Source organism: Orussus abietinus, unplaced genomic scaffold (assembly GCF_000612105.2).
Source record: "Orussus abietinus isolate OABI.00-Male unplaced genomic scaffold, Oabi_2.0 scaffold18, whole genome shotgun sequence".
Classification (NCBI taxonomy): domain Eukaryota; kingdom Metazoa; phylum Arthropoda; class Insecta; order Hymenoptera; family Orussidae; genus Orussus; species Orussus abietinus.
The window spans coordinates 47697-64923 of NW_019396011.1; the positions used below are offsets into that span (position 1 = coordinate 47697).

Sequence of the window (17227 nt, forward strand, 5' to 3'; positions counted from 1 at the left end):
GAGCGGGACCCCTCCCGAAGCTCGTCCCTCCTTACGCAACCGCGCGGTCCGGCCGCCATGGCCGATAGCGCGGGTGGGGCGCGCGCGCAGCGGAGCTTGGGCGGCAGGGTGGGGACCGCAGTGTGCGACCGCGACCCGAGCAGCGAAGGTACTCGCCCCGGGAGAGCGCCTGCTTCGCCTCGCACTTGGAGAGGGAGACGGAGCGGCAGGGGCGGCCCTCGCGACATGCGGCCGCGCAGATAGTACGGCGAGGGCCGAGCGAGGCGAGAGTGCACGGCGAGGATGAGAACCCGCTCGGCGGGCGCGCTCTAGAGGGCCCCGAGGGCCCAGGAGGCGGGGCCCATGGGCAAGAAGGGCAAGCGGAAGACCCGGTGGAGGGCGCTCAGCATCGGCGGTGAGTCCACCCCCTCCCCGCCGCCCGCCGCCCGCCGCCCGCGCCCGCGCCCGCGCCCGCGGCCACGCGGACCGCGTTACGTCACGCAGCTTCCGAGTCCGTTTTCACCTTCGCGCTATCATTCCACGACCCGTTGAACCCCCCTTCGGGGCGTTTTACCCCGGTTCCGGCTCGAAGGGCGACAACCCTCACCGTAAATCTCGCGCCCCGCCTGTGCGACTCTAGCAACGTGTACCCCGGTCACGGTGCCAAGTCTCATCGATTAAAACAAGGAACGAGCCTCCGCACCCTCTCCCGCACCCGGCCTCTCCATCTTTTGCTTTCGATTTCCTCGAATTCTCCTTGGGGCGGCGGACTCCGAGGAGAGCTCGTCAAGAGAGAAACCAGAGACCCCGCGACCCCCCCGGAGGCCCGTGAAAGAAACCGACGGACCCCGCGGCGCACCTAATCGATCCGCGGCGCGTTTTCCGCCTCCACCTGGCCGCGGGCCGGGGAGGAGAGCCCCCCTCCGAGTTATCGCCGCCGATAAGGGTTATCCGAGAGGGACCGCGATGGTATGCCAGCTTCTTGCACGAATTATTAACGTTTTGCGTACACGCGTATATTTTCTTTTCGCAAAAAGAGAACGAAAGTCGACGGATCCTTTCTACGGATGTTTAATCCATTTCCCGCGGCGTCTCGGAGCGTTCGATGGAGAGGCCGTCGACCGATACCTCGAGAAGGTCGCAAACCGTAACCCGGGTGCCGCGAATGGCCTCGCTAGGCCCCCGCCAGGAGGTAACGCCGCGGAGGAGACGTCGTGCCGTCGAGCGGACCACGATCCGGTTTGCAGAGATCTATCACCGCGCGCTTAAGCACCTTTGATCTCCTTCCCACAATTTCTTCTTTATTATTTTCCTCTTGCACATTCCCGTTCGTAATCTCTATCGTAGAATTTTTCGAAATATGTCGGATTCGTTGCGAACGCGTGGAGAATTTTTTTTTCAATAGCGCCCGCGAAAATGACCGCGATTACGTGCAACGAGGCCGGAGCGTTGCATAAGCGCACTCGCGGAATTCATTGTCTTCCGCGTAGCTTTTTCCCGACGTCTCCCCCCTCGAGGGGAACCCTCGTCGACAACTTGTGGCGTTCCTCGAATTAAAAACCGATCGATCGTCGCGTCCCCTCGAGAGGGATTCGCCGACTTATCGTTGTCACGAGTGGACATATCAGTTTGATCGGGTTTGGCACCTACGGCTCCCGTATCGTCGAAACGCGCGTCATAAATTAGGGCATAGACGGAGGGAACCTACTGCGATGAGACTATTAACGATGAGTTGCTTAGTTCCGAAGTTTAGTTTTAAGTAGCACCCGTTATCGGGGTATGCTCTTATCGAGGGCCTATCCGGACGGGACGCGACTCTTGATGCGGCGCCAAGGTACCCTCCCCACGGCTTCGCGATCCGAACTTGAACTCCAACGGGCAGGGAGGACCCGAGGCCGGGTCCAGCTGGAGCCGGAAGGGTCGGAAGGGTCGAGCAATTTCGATTCCCGCGGGGGTTACGCAAGTCGCGGCGAGACGGGAAGAGTCGTAATATTTAGTCGACCGAGGAGTACGCGCTCGTCGGCACGGAGCGGAGTTATGAATAGCGCGTGAACGACCACGAGAGATCGGTCACGTGCTCCGTCGCCTACGTCTCGCGGCTTTTTGCCGACTCCGGCCAGGAACGAGGAGCTCCCCTGCCGAGGGGAAGGCCCGAGCCACTTCGGTTCGCTCCGTTCCCGTTCGAAATCCCTATCCGGAAGAGACTTCTCGTTCCTTCGTTCCGGAGTCGCGGAATGGAGGGAATGGAGCGACTTCGGGGCGCAGGTCGCGGCGGAACGAGTCCGCGGGGCGATAAGCGACTCGTTGCCCGTCGGTTCGTCAATGTCGCGCTTATCGCGAACGGCCTCGTGACGCAACGTCTGCAACGAATCGGACGAAAGAATCCAAACGACCGGGCGAGGCGTTCTTCTCCTCGAGGAGACCGCGAGGAGGACGCGTCGACGGCAGGGACCGACTTCGGCTTCGCGGGCTGGTCCAATGTTTTCGACAACGTGCCTAGGCCGTTCTATAACGGTACGACGTTCCGAATTGCGGCGCCGCTCGCCTCCGAGTCGCCTCCGAGTCGCCTCCGAGTCGCCTCCGAGGCGCCCTCCCCGAGAGGACCCGCGAGGGCGCGTTTTTTCCGCGACGGAGGGATCCCGCCCCTTGCTCGCCGCTCTGAAATAAGAGAAGCGAGAAAAGGGAAACTCGCGACCTCTCTTCGGGGTCTCCCTCGGGGTGAGAATTTCTTTCCAGTCTTCGGTCTTCGAAAACGGGGTCCTCCTGCGCGCGAAGCGTCGTTTCAAGAGTTCGTGCGAAAATTAGCCCGCAAAATCCCGAGCCGGTTCGCCGACCTGCTCCTCGGTGTCGTCGACCCCGACGCCGACCACGTTTTTCTCTTGCGAGCTCGTCCCCTCCCCTTAGCTGGCAATAAGCACATGCACGTTACATTAGTAACGACATTAGGAGCACTCGACGGCCTTCCTCCGGCGGCGTTTCCCGCACCTTGGCATCGGGCTCCTCGGGGCCGTCCGGGAAGACTCTCGTTTCCTTCGTCTTCTCCCGTCCCATCCCATCCCCTTGTCCGTCGGCGCCGGCTATTTACTCGGTGCAAAGTACCTACGTACGTCGCAAATCGGCGGTTATTCTTAGCGAAAAACCTGGCCGAGAGGCGGACTCAGAGAGAGAGGGAGAGAGAGGGAGAGAGAGGGAGAGAGAGTGGTTTCGGCTAATTCGAGTCTCGTTATGTCAGCTGCCGAAACGTCTCTGTGTACTCGGACGTTGGCGCCTTTCCTGCTCCGAGGAGCTATCCATTTTCCGCCCTCTACGTGAATGAAAAGTACCGATTACGGTCTCTCGCTAACAATAAGTAGCGCTCCTTCCTTTCGATGCTCGATGGAGTCATCGGGTTGGCGGCCTGACCCATCTCTATGTATTCGGCCTTGCTTCTCGAAACCCTCTTATGCGCCCTCTGCGTAAATAAAAAGTAGTGCTCGTCAAAATATCCGCAGATTTTTTTTTTTAACCAGAAAAGGCAGTTTTTTAATTAGAAGAGAAATTCTTGCTCCTCTCGGTAACCGATAAGATCGCTCGATATCGAGCTCAGATTTGGTCCTATCGGACCTTGAGTACCTCTTCGGGTAGAGTCCCGCGCCAAGTGCCGCGCCCCGGTGCGCTCGGGGTGCACGGGCGGGCACATGGCAACGTCTTAACGCGCTCGTCCCCGATGCAGATCTTTATTTTCCACGTAGAACGGCATGTTCCGCTCCTGCGCGCAGACGCTCGATACTCGGCTCGGGTGGTCTTCGGTCTTGCGCAGAACTCTCGGCGCCATGGAAGGGTTAAGGCATTACCGAAAGAGAAAGAGAGAGAGAGAGAGAGAGAACGACGGAGAGCCCGTTCCAGACTCGCGTCTGGCCGACATCGATTTTCAAAATCGTGCCGATGCAATTGCACCCCGCAACCGGCCGGGTGCGGCACGCCGGCTCCTTGGAGCGCCGCCCTTCGACTCCTTCTCGTAGCTGCGCGCATCCAGGGGTCGTATCAGTGTTCTTCGGCTACTCGAACCCACCCTCCGGGATTTTCGGACCCCGTGGAACCTGAAGTGACCGCCAGATTTAAAACAGTTTCCAGGATTCTCTCGAGAAACCCCGGAAAGACCCCGTGCGTCGGTGCAGTGTCTGCCGAGATCATCGCCCCCCGAAGTGAGTTCCCGAAGGACGACGATGGGCTTCGACTCCCCAGGTGTCGATTGAGAGGAACGGGTCCCTGAAATCGAAGGGGACGGACCCCGCCCTCCACGCGAGACCTGGCCCTACTTCGGGTTCGAGGTGGCTTCGGCGCGATTTTTGTACCTCGACATGACGCTGTCGACCTGCAAGAAAATTTGGTCCGTTGACGAGTTGCCTTTCGGACGATCCGGAGTGTCTAGATCGGCCGATGGGAGACCGTAGGACTTGGCGCGAATGGACCCGGAAGGGCGTGAAGGGGTGCTCGGCGGTCTTTGGAAGGTGCCGAGTCGACTCTTCGGCAGTCGATTTCAAGATCTCTCGGCCTGCGTGCACACGAGTCGTCGATCGACCCTCTCGACGTCTCGTTGCCACACTTACCGGCCGTGCTAGTCTATTTCTGACACTATTCTAGTCCGCGTCGTCCCGACTCCGCTCCCCTCGCAACCAGTTGGATCCAGAGCATCGTCTGCGAAAGATACCCGAGGTCCTTTTATTCGGGGCTCGAGGAAAGTGTCCCTTTCGGAGCGGCCGGGTCGATCGGGAACGGCCGACGACCCCGGCGAGCCGCCCTGGACGAGTACCCGAGGAACCCGCGAAAGTGGAGCCTAAAGCAAGACCCGGTCGATGACGGAGCTCGACGGCGTCAGAGATATTTCTAGGCACCCCCGAGAGACTCGGGTCATCCGGATCGCCTAGACTCGAAACGACTTCGCGGCGTTGCCGAGGGGCGACCCGAAGACCGACCCGAAGACCGACCCGAAGACCCCGCGACAGGTACGGACCTCGGAAGAGGACGGAACCCGAGACCGACCCCTGGCGCGAGGAGCGGAGGATCCACGTGTTCGACGACGTCCCGCCCCGGAAGGGGAAACTTTTGGTCGAGTCGTTGAGAGATCACGAGGATAGAAAGGAAGAGACGTCAAGATGCAGTGGCGCCGCCAGCGGAGAGTCACTCGGGTGATCGGCTCGTCCAATCACGCGCTTCTGTTAGCGAGGTACCAAGACGGTACGGACTATGTGGCAGGCTAAACGTTCGGCCCGTTGTTATATGCATGCATACATACTCGATGTACACATGTCCGTGCACGTATGCGTCCATTGTCCCGCCCGATGCGAATGCATCGCCGTTCCGCTCGTTACCTCCTCCGCGCGGAACTACCGCTAGGGGAAATTGCGTGCAATTAGTCATCTAGTGGGGTAGAACGTCGTTTCTCCGCGCCGGCGATTTCGCCGTTTTCGCCGTTTTCGCCGTTTTCGTGCGCCTTTGAACGCGTCCCTGCGCGGTTCGATCTCCACTCGTCGAGAGAGAAGATCCTCCCGAGGAGAGGGCGAGGTAAAGACGCGATTGAACGACATTCGGAGTTATTGGCACGTCTCCTCCGGCCCTTGCCGAGTAACGCGTCCCTTACCGTGGAATGCCAATCACGCTTGCTCGGCGACTCCGAGAATGGGACCCGAAGAGACCTGGAGCGATTGCTCGATTAATTGGAACATTAATCGTACAGGGATTTCCCGGTATCTCGTTTACATATTCTTGGTAACCGTTTTGGGAGTCGGAAAATGATACGTTTCCTCCCTCGTGCAGGAACTCGTAAAGTAGAACCCGGAGAGATCCGAAGCGAGTGCTCGGTCGAATGAGATATTAAATGGGGCGGGCAATTTATCCTTTTACGGGGTCTTTTATCTTTTTCACCTTCGTCGCGAGTCGCAGTTGTGGTCCGATGTTTCCTAGATTTGCGTTATTTACGGCGTCGTTTTCTGCCAACAGCTCCGCCGGGCGAGGGCGACGACGAGGACGGTCTTCGGAATGGGTACTCGAGGGAGAACGGCCTGGGGTCCAGGGGCTTCGATCGAAACTCCCAGACTGGCCACAAGCCAAGAAGATCCGGGGTCAGCGACACGGGGAGCGACTACGGGGGAGGCTCCAGGTCCAGGAAGGTCGACGCCCCGGGCTCTCCCTCCCAGCCGAAGATCATCTTCAACGAGGACGAGTACACGAGGATCACCACCCCCAGGCAGGACGTCCTCTTCAAGAAGGGCTACCTCTCGCGGAAGAAGCCCGGAGCTAGCACGACCAGCACCAGTGCGACCCCTTCCACCACCGAGAGCCAGTCCGCCTCGCATTCCACTGCAGGTTAACGAGCAACGACGATCAACGACATCGCTCCAATAAAAGATATCGATCCTTAACGAGTCCTGCACCCATGAAATTTCAATTCGTTTCCAAACGTGCCTACGGACGTTTTGCCATTTTTTTCTCTAAAAGATCCTTTCTTGCGGCCTTCGTATTCACGTCGCGAAGCTCGAAACGATTCGGGACCCCCGGTCCGCAGGAAAGGAAGGGACTCGCGGGGAACTCGGATGACCTCTCGAATTGCTCGACAGACGGCAGCGAGACCACCGACGACCAGCAGCTCCTGGACCGAGACAGCGCCGGCGGGGAGTATCCGCAGACCGTGGAATCCGGGGCGCAAATGGGCTACGGCACCTTCTACGACCACGGGAGTGGGTACTACTACGAGTACCCCGTGATGCTGGTGGGGCCCCCTCTTCCGGGGCAGCTGGAGCCGAACGTCCTGGCCGCCGTGCCCTGCGGTCCGGTGCCCCTCAGGCCCATCGAGTGGGTCAACCCCGACTTCGTGCCCAAGTTTGCTAGCCAGCAGTACTGCTTGGTGGACTACCAGGTGGGGCGAGTATTTCGAATGTTCGAATGTCCGGTATCGTTTCATAAGGTCGCGGAACTAGGCAACCCGAAAATATTCTTCCTCGTAGACCGGTCAGATCGCGGGACCAGCACCGGCGGTGGAACCGCAGCCCGTCCTCCTACCTGCGGAACCGACGAACGCGAACGCGAACGCGAACGGGAACGGGAACGAGAACGAGAACGGGAATGGGAACGGGAACGGGAACGAGAGCGGAAACGGGAGCGTCAACGGCAGCACCGGCGCGGCGGAAGAGGAGCGGAACGGGGACCACCATCTCGAGGACGCTCCCGTGCCCTATCCCGAAGTGGCCGTGACGCAGCCGGTGCACGTCCAGCACGTGGTGCACCCTCCGATGCCGCAGCCGTACCTCTACCCGGGCCACTTCATGTTCGGACCCCCGTTGGTGAACGTTAACGGTTGGTGCCCGACCTGTCCAACTCTCGCGTATTCTCTCGCGTATGCGCTCCGGCTCGTCGTTGCGCGTGCTCGCATCGTTACGCAATGGTCCTCGGCCCAAGTCCATTCCTATCGGCCTCTCTCCCTCTCTCTTGGCCGCCGCATAGGCGGGGGTCCGTTGACATCGCGCCGATCGCAGAGGTGGAGAGGATCGTATCGGCATTTAGCATCGAAAATACGCCGCCTCGCCGCCTCACGATGGTGAGAAAGAGTGCGCTTGGCAGACCCGGCGCATTGCTGGACTCTAAATAGAGCCCTCAAAAATAGCTATAGCGCAGCCCGAAAGAGAGAGACGCCCGACAAAAGGACCAAGTTCGGTTTCGTCTCTATCGCTCTTCCCGCTCGTCATCGGCGGGTCTTTGAGGAGGGAGAGAGAGAGAGAGAAGACTCGTGACTCCTTTGAACAGGGCGTTTCGCGCGTAATTCGGAGGCTGGGGCGCGTCCGGGGGTGAGGGACCGGGGTCGAAGTCGAGTTATGCGAGAGAGGGGAGAATTGCAAACGTTTTCGCTTTCTTCCAAGGTGTGACGATACAAGGCGGCCCCATGGCGAGGAGCACCGAGATTTCGGCCACGACGGTGGTCGCCGGGTGTCCCAATCGGCGGAAGAAGAAAAAGAGAAGAAAGCAGAGGCGAGCTATGGTCACGGTTGGTATCGCCCCATGGGATTTTACCGAGAGCGATGGCGTTTCATCGACGGCGATGGGATTGGTGGAAAACGTCGACCAGAAGAATTTCAATTTTTCAAATCTGCTTAGAAAACGGAAGCAATTTTAAGCAATTGTCGTGATTTTTTCTGTACGTTATCCCCGGTCTGATACTCGTTCCCGCTTAACGTTTCGGTCGAGCGAACCGAATTTCGGATCATCTGATCAAACTCGTCCGCTTCGAACAACCGAATTCATTAAATCCATTGATTCTAAGAGATAATCCGGACAACGAGCCAAATATTTCCGTTAAACGTCCCAACTTACTTCAGCATTTGGCGCGTTCGATGATAAGCGAAGTCGTTGGCCAAAGGCCATTCGCAAGAAAGTGTTATCGATCGCGTCAGCCAAATATTTGGTCGTCCATGTCACCATATCTATACTCGAACGAAAGCGGCGTCGCTCGAGAGAAAGCTTTTTTCAACGCGTAGCGAAGCTTCACCCGGGTCGGGATTGTAATTTGCCGCCTTTCCAGGGCAACACGGAGGACGAGGAGGAGGAGGAGTACAGCTCGGAGGGCGAGGGCGCGGCGACGAACCCTCGGCTGACCTGGACGAACAACGCCTCTTCGGGGAACGGGAGCAACCGGCCGTTGAACCCGGAGTGCCAGGAGTTCCAGCTTCGGGGAGAGGCGCCTTCGGCGCAACGGAACGACGAAGACGCGACGACCTCGAGAAGCGTCGAGGAGACGAATCCTGGGGAAGCGGTGGAACCCGGGCGCGAACCGCCGCCGGAAAACGGCGACGAGACGAGCAACGATGGTGCCGACCGCGAGGCGAGCTCCAGGGCGGGCGGCGAGGAGGGCCCTGGAGGTCGGAGGTCGCGCGAGGTCGCGTCCCCCGGCACGACAACGACCGATAACGACGACGAAAGACTGACCCCCGAGGCCCGGGAGGACCTCCCCGACGGCTCGGAGGACGAAAGCACTCCCAAGCCCGAGACACCCCCGCGGGTCGAGGGAAGCCCGGTGCGCAACGGGAACGAGAGTCCCGGCTCCGAGTCCGGGTCGGGGAGCGCGGAGACGCCCAAGGCACGCCCCGGGGGCGCCGCCGCGGAGGAGAGTCCGGCCGACCCGATGCTGGAGAACGCCGAGGTCGGCGTCACCTCGAGGCCACGGTCCAGGCCGACCAGTCCGGAGATCAACCGCACGATCACGCCGATCAACGCCGAGACGAAGAGGCTGCCGGAGAGTTACGAGTCCCTGGTCACCCGGCCCCCGGGAGTTCCTCCCAGGAGGAGGAAATACGCCACGAAGGGCCCCAGGATCGTAAGGGAGCCGACTCCCGGGCCGGACCTCGAGGTCGAGAGCAAGTCGCAGACCCCGAAGGCGGAGGAAGAGGAGGAGGCGCCGGTCCCCGCGAAGCGGTCTATCGACGTCGTCGAGGCGAGGGCGCGGGGGGTCTCCTTCACTCCGGGAGGGAGCGACTCGGTGGACGAGGAGGTCGTCGGGAACCTGGACTCGCCCGGGAGTTACGACGCGAAGAGGTCGAAGATGCCGAGCGAGGGCACCGTGGGGTCCAACGACGATTCCGGGTTCGAGAGCCAGACCAGGACGTCGGGGAGGCCGATCACCGACGCGGTCACCGAGTGGCTGAAGAGGGTCAACGCGAGCGAGGCCTTCGCCGCGTCGGCGGGCTCCTCGGACGCCGAGGGCGACAGCGACGGGGACGACGAGTCGCCAAAAAACTTGCAAGGCAACCCCATGCCTGCACTATCTGTTAATCCCGCCGACGACGGAGAGGCGTCGTCGGTCGTCGGAGGTCGCGGTGAGTCGGGGAGGGTCAAGGTGACGGAGGGGGGCGCGGAGGGTGCAACCGGGAAGCGGAAGGTCAGGTCCAGGTCCAGGAGGAAGTCGGAAAGGAGAGCGGAATCCAAGGCGAGGAACGGCGAGCCTCGACTGGCCAGGACGACCCAACGACAACCCGGGAACGCCCGACCGTCCGTCGTCGGCGAGGAGCCGCGCGTCCTGCCGGAAGTCCGTTCTCCAGCCCCGGAGGTCATCGCGAAGGATAGCGCTGCGGGTGTGAGGGTTGCTTCAAGCTCTCGGATGGCGTCGACGGAGGTCGACGGGAAGGAGTCGTTGGACCGGGGAGACCTCGAGGAGGCCCCGGATGCGGCGAGGGACCTCGTTCACCGTTCCTCCCCGTCCGGGAAGACCGACCCTCTTCGGGGCCCTCACCGCGGGTGGTCCGAGGTGGACCTCGAGAAGGGAGGCTTCGCGATGGAGGACCCGGTCACCGGGTGGAAGGCGTCGAGCGTCGAGCGAGTGCCTGCGGTGAGGACTTTCGAGAAAGGGGAGGTGGTCACTCTTCGGGGCAAGCTGCTGCCCCTCAGGAGGTGCGAGATCTCCGACGACTGGGTACTCGGCCGCCCCGGAGGGAGGCTCGCGTCGGATCGACCCAGGGACGAGGAGCGGGACAGCTTGGGCGACTCTTTGGGCAGCATCGACGAGCCGGACGTCTTGGAGTGCTGGGAGGTGGAGACCGTCGAGCCCTGGACCACGCTGCAGGGCAGGGGCGTCTTCAGGGTGGGCGAGGCTGCCGAGGAGGACGAGGACGAGGCACGCGCCAAGTCGGGCTCGCTCGAGGCCAGCAAGGAACGGGTCGGCCGGTACTACAGGCTGGCCAGGGAGAGCGTGACCAGCCCCGAGGAGGACGCCACCTCGAGGAGCACCGTCCACGGTGGCGCGGAGCTTCGGTACGCGCGCATCGAGCCTGTCCCCGAAGAGGTTCCCGTCGACGAGTCCTTGGGATTCGCAGGGAAAAAGGAGCCGCCGGTGGACGAGGCGTTCGAGGCTTACGAGAGCTGCTACACCGGAAGACCTCGATCGTTCTCGCCGATCTCGGACTCCGTTCTCGGGAAGCCGGGCTCGCTCCGCGGCAAGGACGAGCAGGGAGCCGTACCTTGCAGGGCCGTCTGCTGCAACATCCAGTAATCGTCCCTTCGTGCTCGAACCGCCCGGAAGGAGTTCGTCCGGCCGCCTCCACTCGTCTCTCCTTCCCCGAGTAACCGCGACGAGCGTTCTCCACCCGTTGTTATCGCGTACTTATCCAAAGCCGTTGGTTAATTTCGACTACAAAACGCGAGGCAATGTCAAGGCGAGATGTCTATTTTTCGAGGGGTAATTGGTGCGGCTCTTGCGTCGGACGATTGTCGCGGTTACCGGAGTAACGGGAGAACGGCGGCGGGGTGGATTTCTCTCGGACCGCTCCTCCTCGAATCGTTCGCCGATTTTGTGGGCCCGCGCGAGTAGCTCGATTTGGGTCTGTTCAAGATCTGGAAGTACCGGAGGAACGACACGAAATTTAGTTGATCGTTTAATGATGGGCGATTTCCGCGTCTCCTTGGCGGCGAAATCGACCGAGGTCGAGCCGCTGCCCGGGCCGAATCCTAGAGTTCACTGCCAGTACCGAAGAGGGACACAAAACCTAGCGAGCACAAATGACGCCCTTGCGTCGATGGCCCTCTTCGCGATGGATACGGAAGCCATTTTCAAATTGTACCCAGATCCCAGGTGCGCGATTCGATTGGACGATGGCACGCAATAGTGGCAGTCAATTTCGGAAGGCGGTTCCCACGAGGGAGGAGGACGCTCTTCGCGGACAGAAGACCGTCTCGCAGCAGTCCGTTATCCCGTCCTGTCGATTGAAAGGAATCGGAGCCGAGTGGCGCGTAGTTTGGAGATCTTCTACCCCAAGAGCTACGAGGGAGGAAGAGGAAGAGGAATCGCAAGTCTTCGCTGCCCGTTATTGTAAATAGCTTCGCGCGTCATCTCGCGTCTTCGGGGACGCGTCCTCGCCAGAAATGGGCGGACTCGACTCTCGATCGAACTCGGTCGACCCGACGTCCCCGTACCGTAATATACACACATACACCTATTACAACGGATGATAATAATAGACGATAACTGATAATACTAATAAAGGTATAAAGATAGTTCCTGACGCGTCGGAGGGCAACTTCTCAGCTGGAAGCACTTTTCGGTCTCCACTAGGGAGCGGCGTAGCTCTGGTAGCGAGCTGACATAGCAGAGAAATAGAGATTGTATTTCTGACGATTTTAACAGGCAAAGTGGCACGAGGTGAGCGAAAGAAATTTCTTCGACTGCGTTTGGTTAATTTTTCAAAAGCATTCGGTCGAGGGGACCGAATTTTCGCCCGACCGAGCCGGATTGCTTTGGACAACCAAAGTGTTTCGGTCGAATCGTTTCGTTGATTTTAGAAAATATTTTAGCCAGAACTTCTGGCGTCCTGTCGCACGATATCCGATGTCGTCAACCGAAGGTTATCGAACAAAGAATTTGGTTGTCCCTTTATCCGTTATTTTTTGAGGTCGAACCAAGAAAAATTGTATCGATTCGAGGAAATATTTTTCAGCGCGTGGAAAGTGGCAGCGGTGAATTCGGAGGAGAGATTCGATGTCGCCCACTTCTGGCCCGAAAGTTCGCGCCACGGTTGAGACGTGCTCCGTCTACGTAATGTTTTTAATGTTATACCGTTCTTGTTACTATTCTATATAAGCGGCGAACCAAGCGGCGGAGTATCTCGCGCGGTCTTGTTACACGGAGGAGAGAAAGAGGCATACTTATATTTTAATCGTTAAGTATAGCGAGGTCGGTAGCATGCGAGAAACAGAGACTCAGGGAGCGATACGAGAGACACACGGGACACGTCGAGGAGCAGTCAACTTAACTTACTTAGTCATTAGATATGGCCTTTGCTTGAAAGAGCGTGATTTTGCTTAGGGAAAGACGAGGGCTTGTCGCGTAAGGCGCGACCCCGAAGAGTACCTTGACGAGTATCCCGAAGACCTGGGAAAATTCTCCAAATCATTTTTCCGCCTCCGTGATTTATATTCCCCGCTCCGGGAAATATAAATAATAAAGTGGAAAGAAAGACGCCGTGCTAAATGACGAATTTCTATATTTTTCCTGCGTCTTTCTTCGTCATTGCTCGCGTCCCGTGGCACTCTTCGGGATCGTCGCCAAGTGCGGGGCCGCAAGCGGAAGAGGACGAGTGGATTTTAGCTCGAGGAGGTGCGTAGGATTTAATCGGCGGTCGTAACGCGTTGTAGTAGCGCGAAGCTTTTCCGAGCTTTGCAGAGGTGTGTTCGCTAGCTGCGCCGTTCGCGAAGAAACGTGTAAACGAGAAAACGTAGAAAAGGGAAGAGAAAGGTGAATTGAAGGCGTCGATAAATCCGGGCGGATCGGTTGGTCAGAGGCTATCGGAAGTGCAGTCCGTAGGACGCCTCGTAATCAAGAGCTGCACTTTCGTTATGAATTAGTCCATGCTTTGGGTAGGTCCCGCAAGACAGTAGTCGACATTAGACGTCGAAACGTTGCAGAGTCGATTCCCGGCCAGTCACTGTTCCTCGGGAAGGGTCGTGATAGGAGACGAGGAGAGCCCAATCGGCCGGAAAAAAAAGTGGAAACGAGGAAAGGATAAGAAGGAACCGCGTTAGGAGAACGTTAACGTAACGTGTAGTCACGGTACACCGCTATTACTAAATGCGCGTTGCATCAATCGTGTGCCTTATTCTGTGGCGGCCATTTTTGTAACCATTTCAGAGCAAACTCTTCGGTAAGGGGCGACAGAGGGGATGACGGATCGGAAAGGATGACCTCGCGGTGAGCGTCATCGCGCGAACGAGCTACAAGGGGAAAGCAATAATTAACGATCCCACCGAGGGGACGGGGAGAAAAAGACAGAGCGGTCGTTCGACTTCGAGAGACGGTCCCGATCGGGCCGATCATCGAACGAATTCGTTGATTCCTTTCACGTCGCTAACACGAAGCATACACGTACAAAGGCGTGCATACATTACATATATACATAATCATACATTTAATACGAGTCATGTTACCGTACAGTTACATGTTAGTTATTACCGAGGTCAAAGCGTAAGACATAACTGTACTCGAATTCTGTTGTGTTTTGCTTAAAAAATATTAATGAAACCACCCAATTGCGAGACTACGTCGGATTCCTGCCCCTGTACCGCCCCTGTGCCTTGGGGACGCGCTTCCTTAAGATAATCGAGGGAGGTCCAATTTACACGGGCAACGAGTCGAGTTAGGGGGCGTCCGATCGAAATAACCCACGAGGGGCTCGGCAATTTGTCGACTTTCGAATGTGTCGCCCATTCCCTCCCCGTGGTTAGGGAGGGGATTCGTCCGGCCCGGTGCGTACGCATCTTGGGACGCAATTCCCGGGACTTTGATTGCGAATCCAGTTGCGGACGCGCCGCGCGACGAGTGCTCAAACTCGCTTAATTCGCCCGACCAGAGCGGCGGCGGCGGCGGCGGCGGCCCTGATTGCACGGCAGGGCCGTCATTCGCTCGGAGGGATGCAAATTCGCGCTTTCCCTCGGAATTATAGATAATCCGAAATATCCCGCGAAGCGCCGCGCAAATTCAGTTAGGCCCTGAGTAGAGAGCGGGGCCGATCGTTCCCCGGGGATGGCGCGTTTACGTTGTCCCACGTCTCGCGGCCGCGCCACGGAACGGAACCCCAAGATGGCGACCCAATTCCGAAAGGTCAGGGGTGCCCCCCATTGCCGGGCTCTCGGCCGAGGAAAATGCCCATTTACGGGAAACTGACAAGTAGTAAGTATCCTCCCACGTCATCTCGGGGCAGGGAGGAGACCCGTTCGTTCCTCCGAGAGTCCCCGGAAAGTATGAACCCTCGCCCGGTCGGGGGTCGAGGATGGAGGGCTTGCCTCGATCTTCCCCGAAAAATTGGCTCCACGGAGAGCTGGGCTTAATTCGCGACTCCTTGCTCCGATTTGTCCTCGCTGGAGATTGCGTTATTCCCCCGGAATTGGAGCCGGACCCTCGTTAAATCTGGTTAGTGGGGATTGCAAGGGCTCGGCTTAACGTCGGCCGGCCAAATTCGCGCTTAAGCCGACCGTACCCTCTCGGCTCGTAAGTAGTCCGGAATCCATTAGGGGGCCGCGAGCTTACTTCCCGGAGGAAGAGTTATTAATTGCTCCTGGCAATTTGTCGGTCCCGTCCCCGGCCCTCTCGGCGTTACGGCTCGCCCTGATGCACTTACCTCGTCCCTGAGAAGAGCGAAATGAAGACCGGGGGAAGAGGCAGAACGAAAGTCCCACTTTGGAAAATTTCGGAAAAAATTCAATCTCTCCTCTCCATCCCTCCAATTTAAAGTTACAGCTTTCGAGAGGTTCGGGGAGACTGTCTCCGTGTTGCGGGGAACTTTCGAGGAGATTTCTTCGGGGGAAAGTAAACGTGGGCCTGGGAAATCGGAAAAATCGGGAACCTCGAGGACCCCTCTCGTCGAGGGCCCCGCGAAGGCCTCGTCCGAATTCAAAGAGCTCGGCGGGATCTTCGCAGGGAAAAGTATGGAAAAGTAGCGCCGGGGATCGAGGGGCTCGCCCGGTATTCACCGACGAGAGGAGCCCCCGGGACAATGGCGCGCGCGAGGGCGACCGGGCTGGGTACCTCGGCTCACAATGCGGATGAAAAGTATATAAACTTGCAGCTTACAGTACACCCCGAGAGCTGTCCCACATTTCGCGCTTCTTGTTCCGAATAGAGGGCGAAAGCGCGGCCGCGAGGCTTCTGGTCCCGTAAAACCGAGTAAAATCAAGTAAAACCGCCCAAATTTTGGTAAAAATGTGTTAAATTGAGAATCGGGGGTGTTCCACGTAAAAACCCACGAGGACGAGCACGAGCACGGTGGAGATGGCGAACGACAGAAATTAGGAAGGATCCGAAGCGCCTCGACCTCGCGACGAAACGACCCACCTGTGCGAAGGGGGGCACGCCCGGAAAATCACGCTTTTCCGGGGTGCCGAGGCGCGATACGGGAAAATGCTTCGGGTAAAAGTTGTCGATCGCATCCCGGGGGAGAACTTTTGTGCGGGGGATTTCGCTCTCCCGAGGACGGGGGAGGAGGAATATCGGGAGCGGGGTGGAGGACCGTGCCCTCGCTCGCCTTTTAACGGGGCGCAATTTCCGAAGGCCGTGCCGGAATATCGAGCCCGGATTTACGCGCGCGACGTTACCGAAGGCATGCAATTTTGATTAGGCACGTAGAGATATAAGCTAATGGAAGGATCCTGAGAGATTGCCTCGGTGGAAGCGCCTCTCTCCCCGCCAAGAGAGGCCGGGAGGCAGGAGACGTTATCGGCGCGAGTACGCGCGAGTACGCGCGTACGGCGTACTTACCTCCCTCCGCGTTAGGCTGGAAATTGATTTATGGAAATTGCATTAGATCGATCTAATATTTGCCGACGCGGTAACGCCGTCCCGGATTAATCGTCCGAGTCTTCCGCCAGCTCGGCCAATTTTCGCATTTCCCCGCCGGCGAGGATCCCAACTACGTGACAACGGAATGGGAACCGCGGCAACGCTTGTCTGGCACGAGGAGGGCTTTCCTATTTTCTCCCCTTTCGTTGAAATACCTTTATTAATTATCCTCTTGAATGGAGACCCTAGTCAAGGGGTGAGGACCTCGGTTGTTAGTCGATATTAAATCCGGACGCGATATTTCCTCACGGGAGGCTTAAAGTTCCTCGTTTCCCTCTCGATTGACATCGGAAGGACGTCCGGAACTTTCCGTTTTTTCGCCTTCTTCGTCGCAGGAAGGTTTTTCACTTTCTCGCATTTTCTCAAAATACCTTTATTAATTATTCTCGCGGACTCAAACCCTCGTCGAGAACCAACGACCCCGACAGTCGGTCGGTGCTCGGTCCGACCGCGATATTGCTCTACGAGACACCCAAAATGTAATTTCTCTTTCTTAACGCGCGCACACACCCTCGCGCACTGGGCTACTCGAATATAAAATAAACTTTCGCTCTATTGTCACCTTGATGATACTCGGTACACGGATGACACCCCGCTGCATGCGATTAATCGCACCTCGAGTTTTCGATCTATCGAGCGATCGCTCGCTCGTCGAGTCATCCCCCGATGGCCGACTTACGACCCTAATACCACCAATCGGGCGTCCCGATACTTAAACACCGACTTACGACGTTTACGATTACGCAGGACACGAATTAATGCCGCTCTTAATCGATCGGCCACGTTTCTACGGGCTTAAAGTAGTACTCGGCTCTGGCGAGTCGCTATCGTCTTCCTTGTCGTTTCTCGGTAACGATCCATCGCCTCGAAGCACCGACCGGAATTCCCATCAATTTCGATAAC

General features: G+C 58.2%; 1 protein-coding gene across 2 annotated transcripts; it reads left to right on the forward strand.

Moving 5' to 3' along the window:
• The first annotated feature begins 134 nt into the window (after positions 1 to 134).
• On the forward strand, positions 135 to 14027 carry LOC105700362 (serine/arginine repetitive matrix protein 1). Of its 2 annotated transcripts, none has more exons than XM_012426138.1 (6): positions 135 to 394; positions 5959 to 6324; positions 6576 to 6874; positions 6963 to 7311; positions 7872 to 7996; positions 8531 to 14027. In XM_012426138.1, exons 1-6 carry the CDS (start codon positions 343 to 345, stop codon positions 10988 to 10990), a joined length of 3651 nt encoding a protein of 1216 aa, XP_012281561.1. In that variant the 5' UTR covers positions 135 to 342; the 3' UTR covers positions 10991 to 14027. The 2 variants fall into 2 exon arrangements, with proteins under 2 accessions (XP_012281561.1, XP_023290255.1); XM_023434487.1 differs by lacking the exon at positions 135 to 394 and adding an exon at positions 4632 to 5196.
• Positions 14028 to 17227: the final 3200 nt, after the last annotated feature.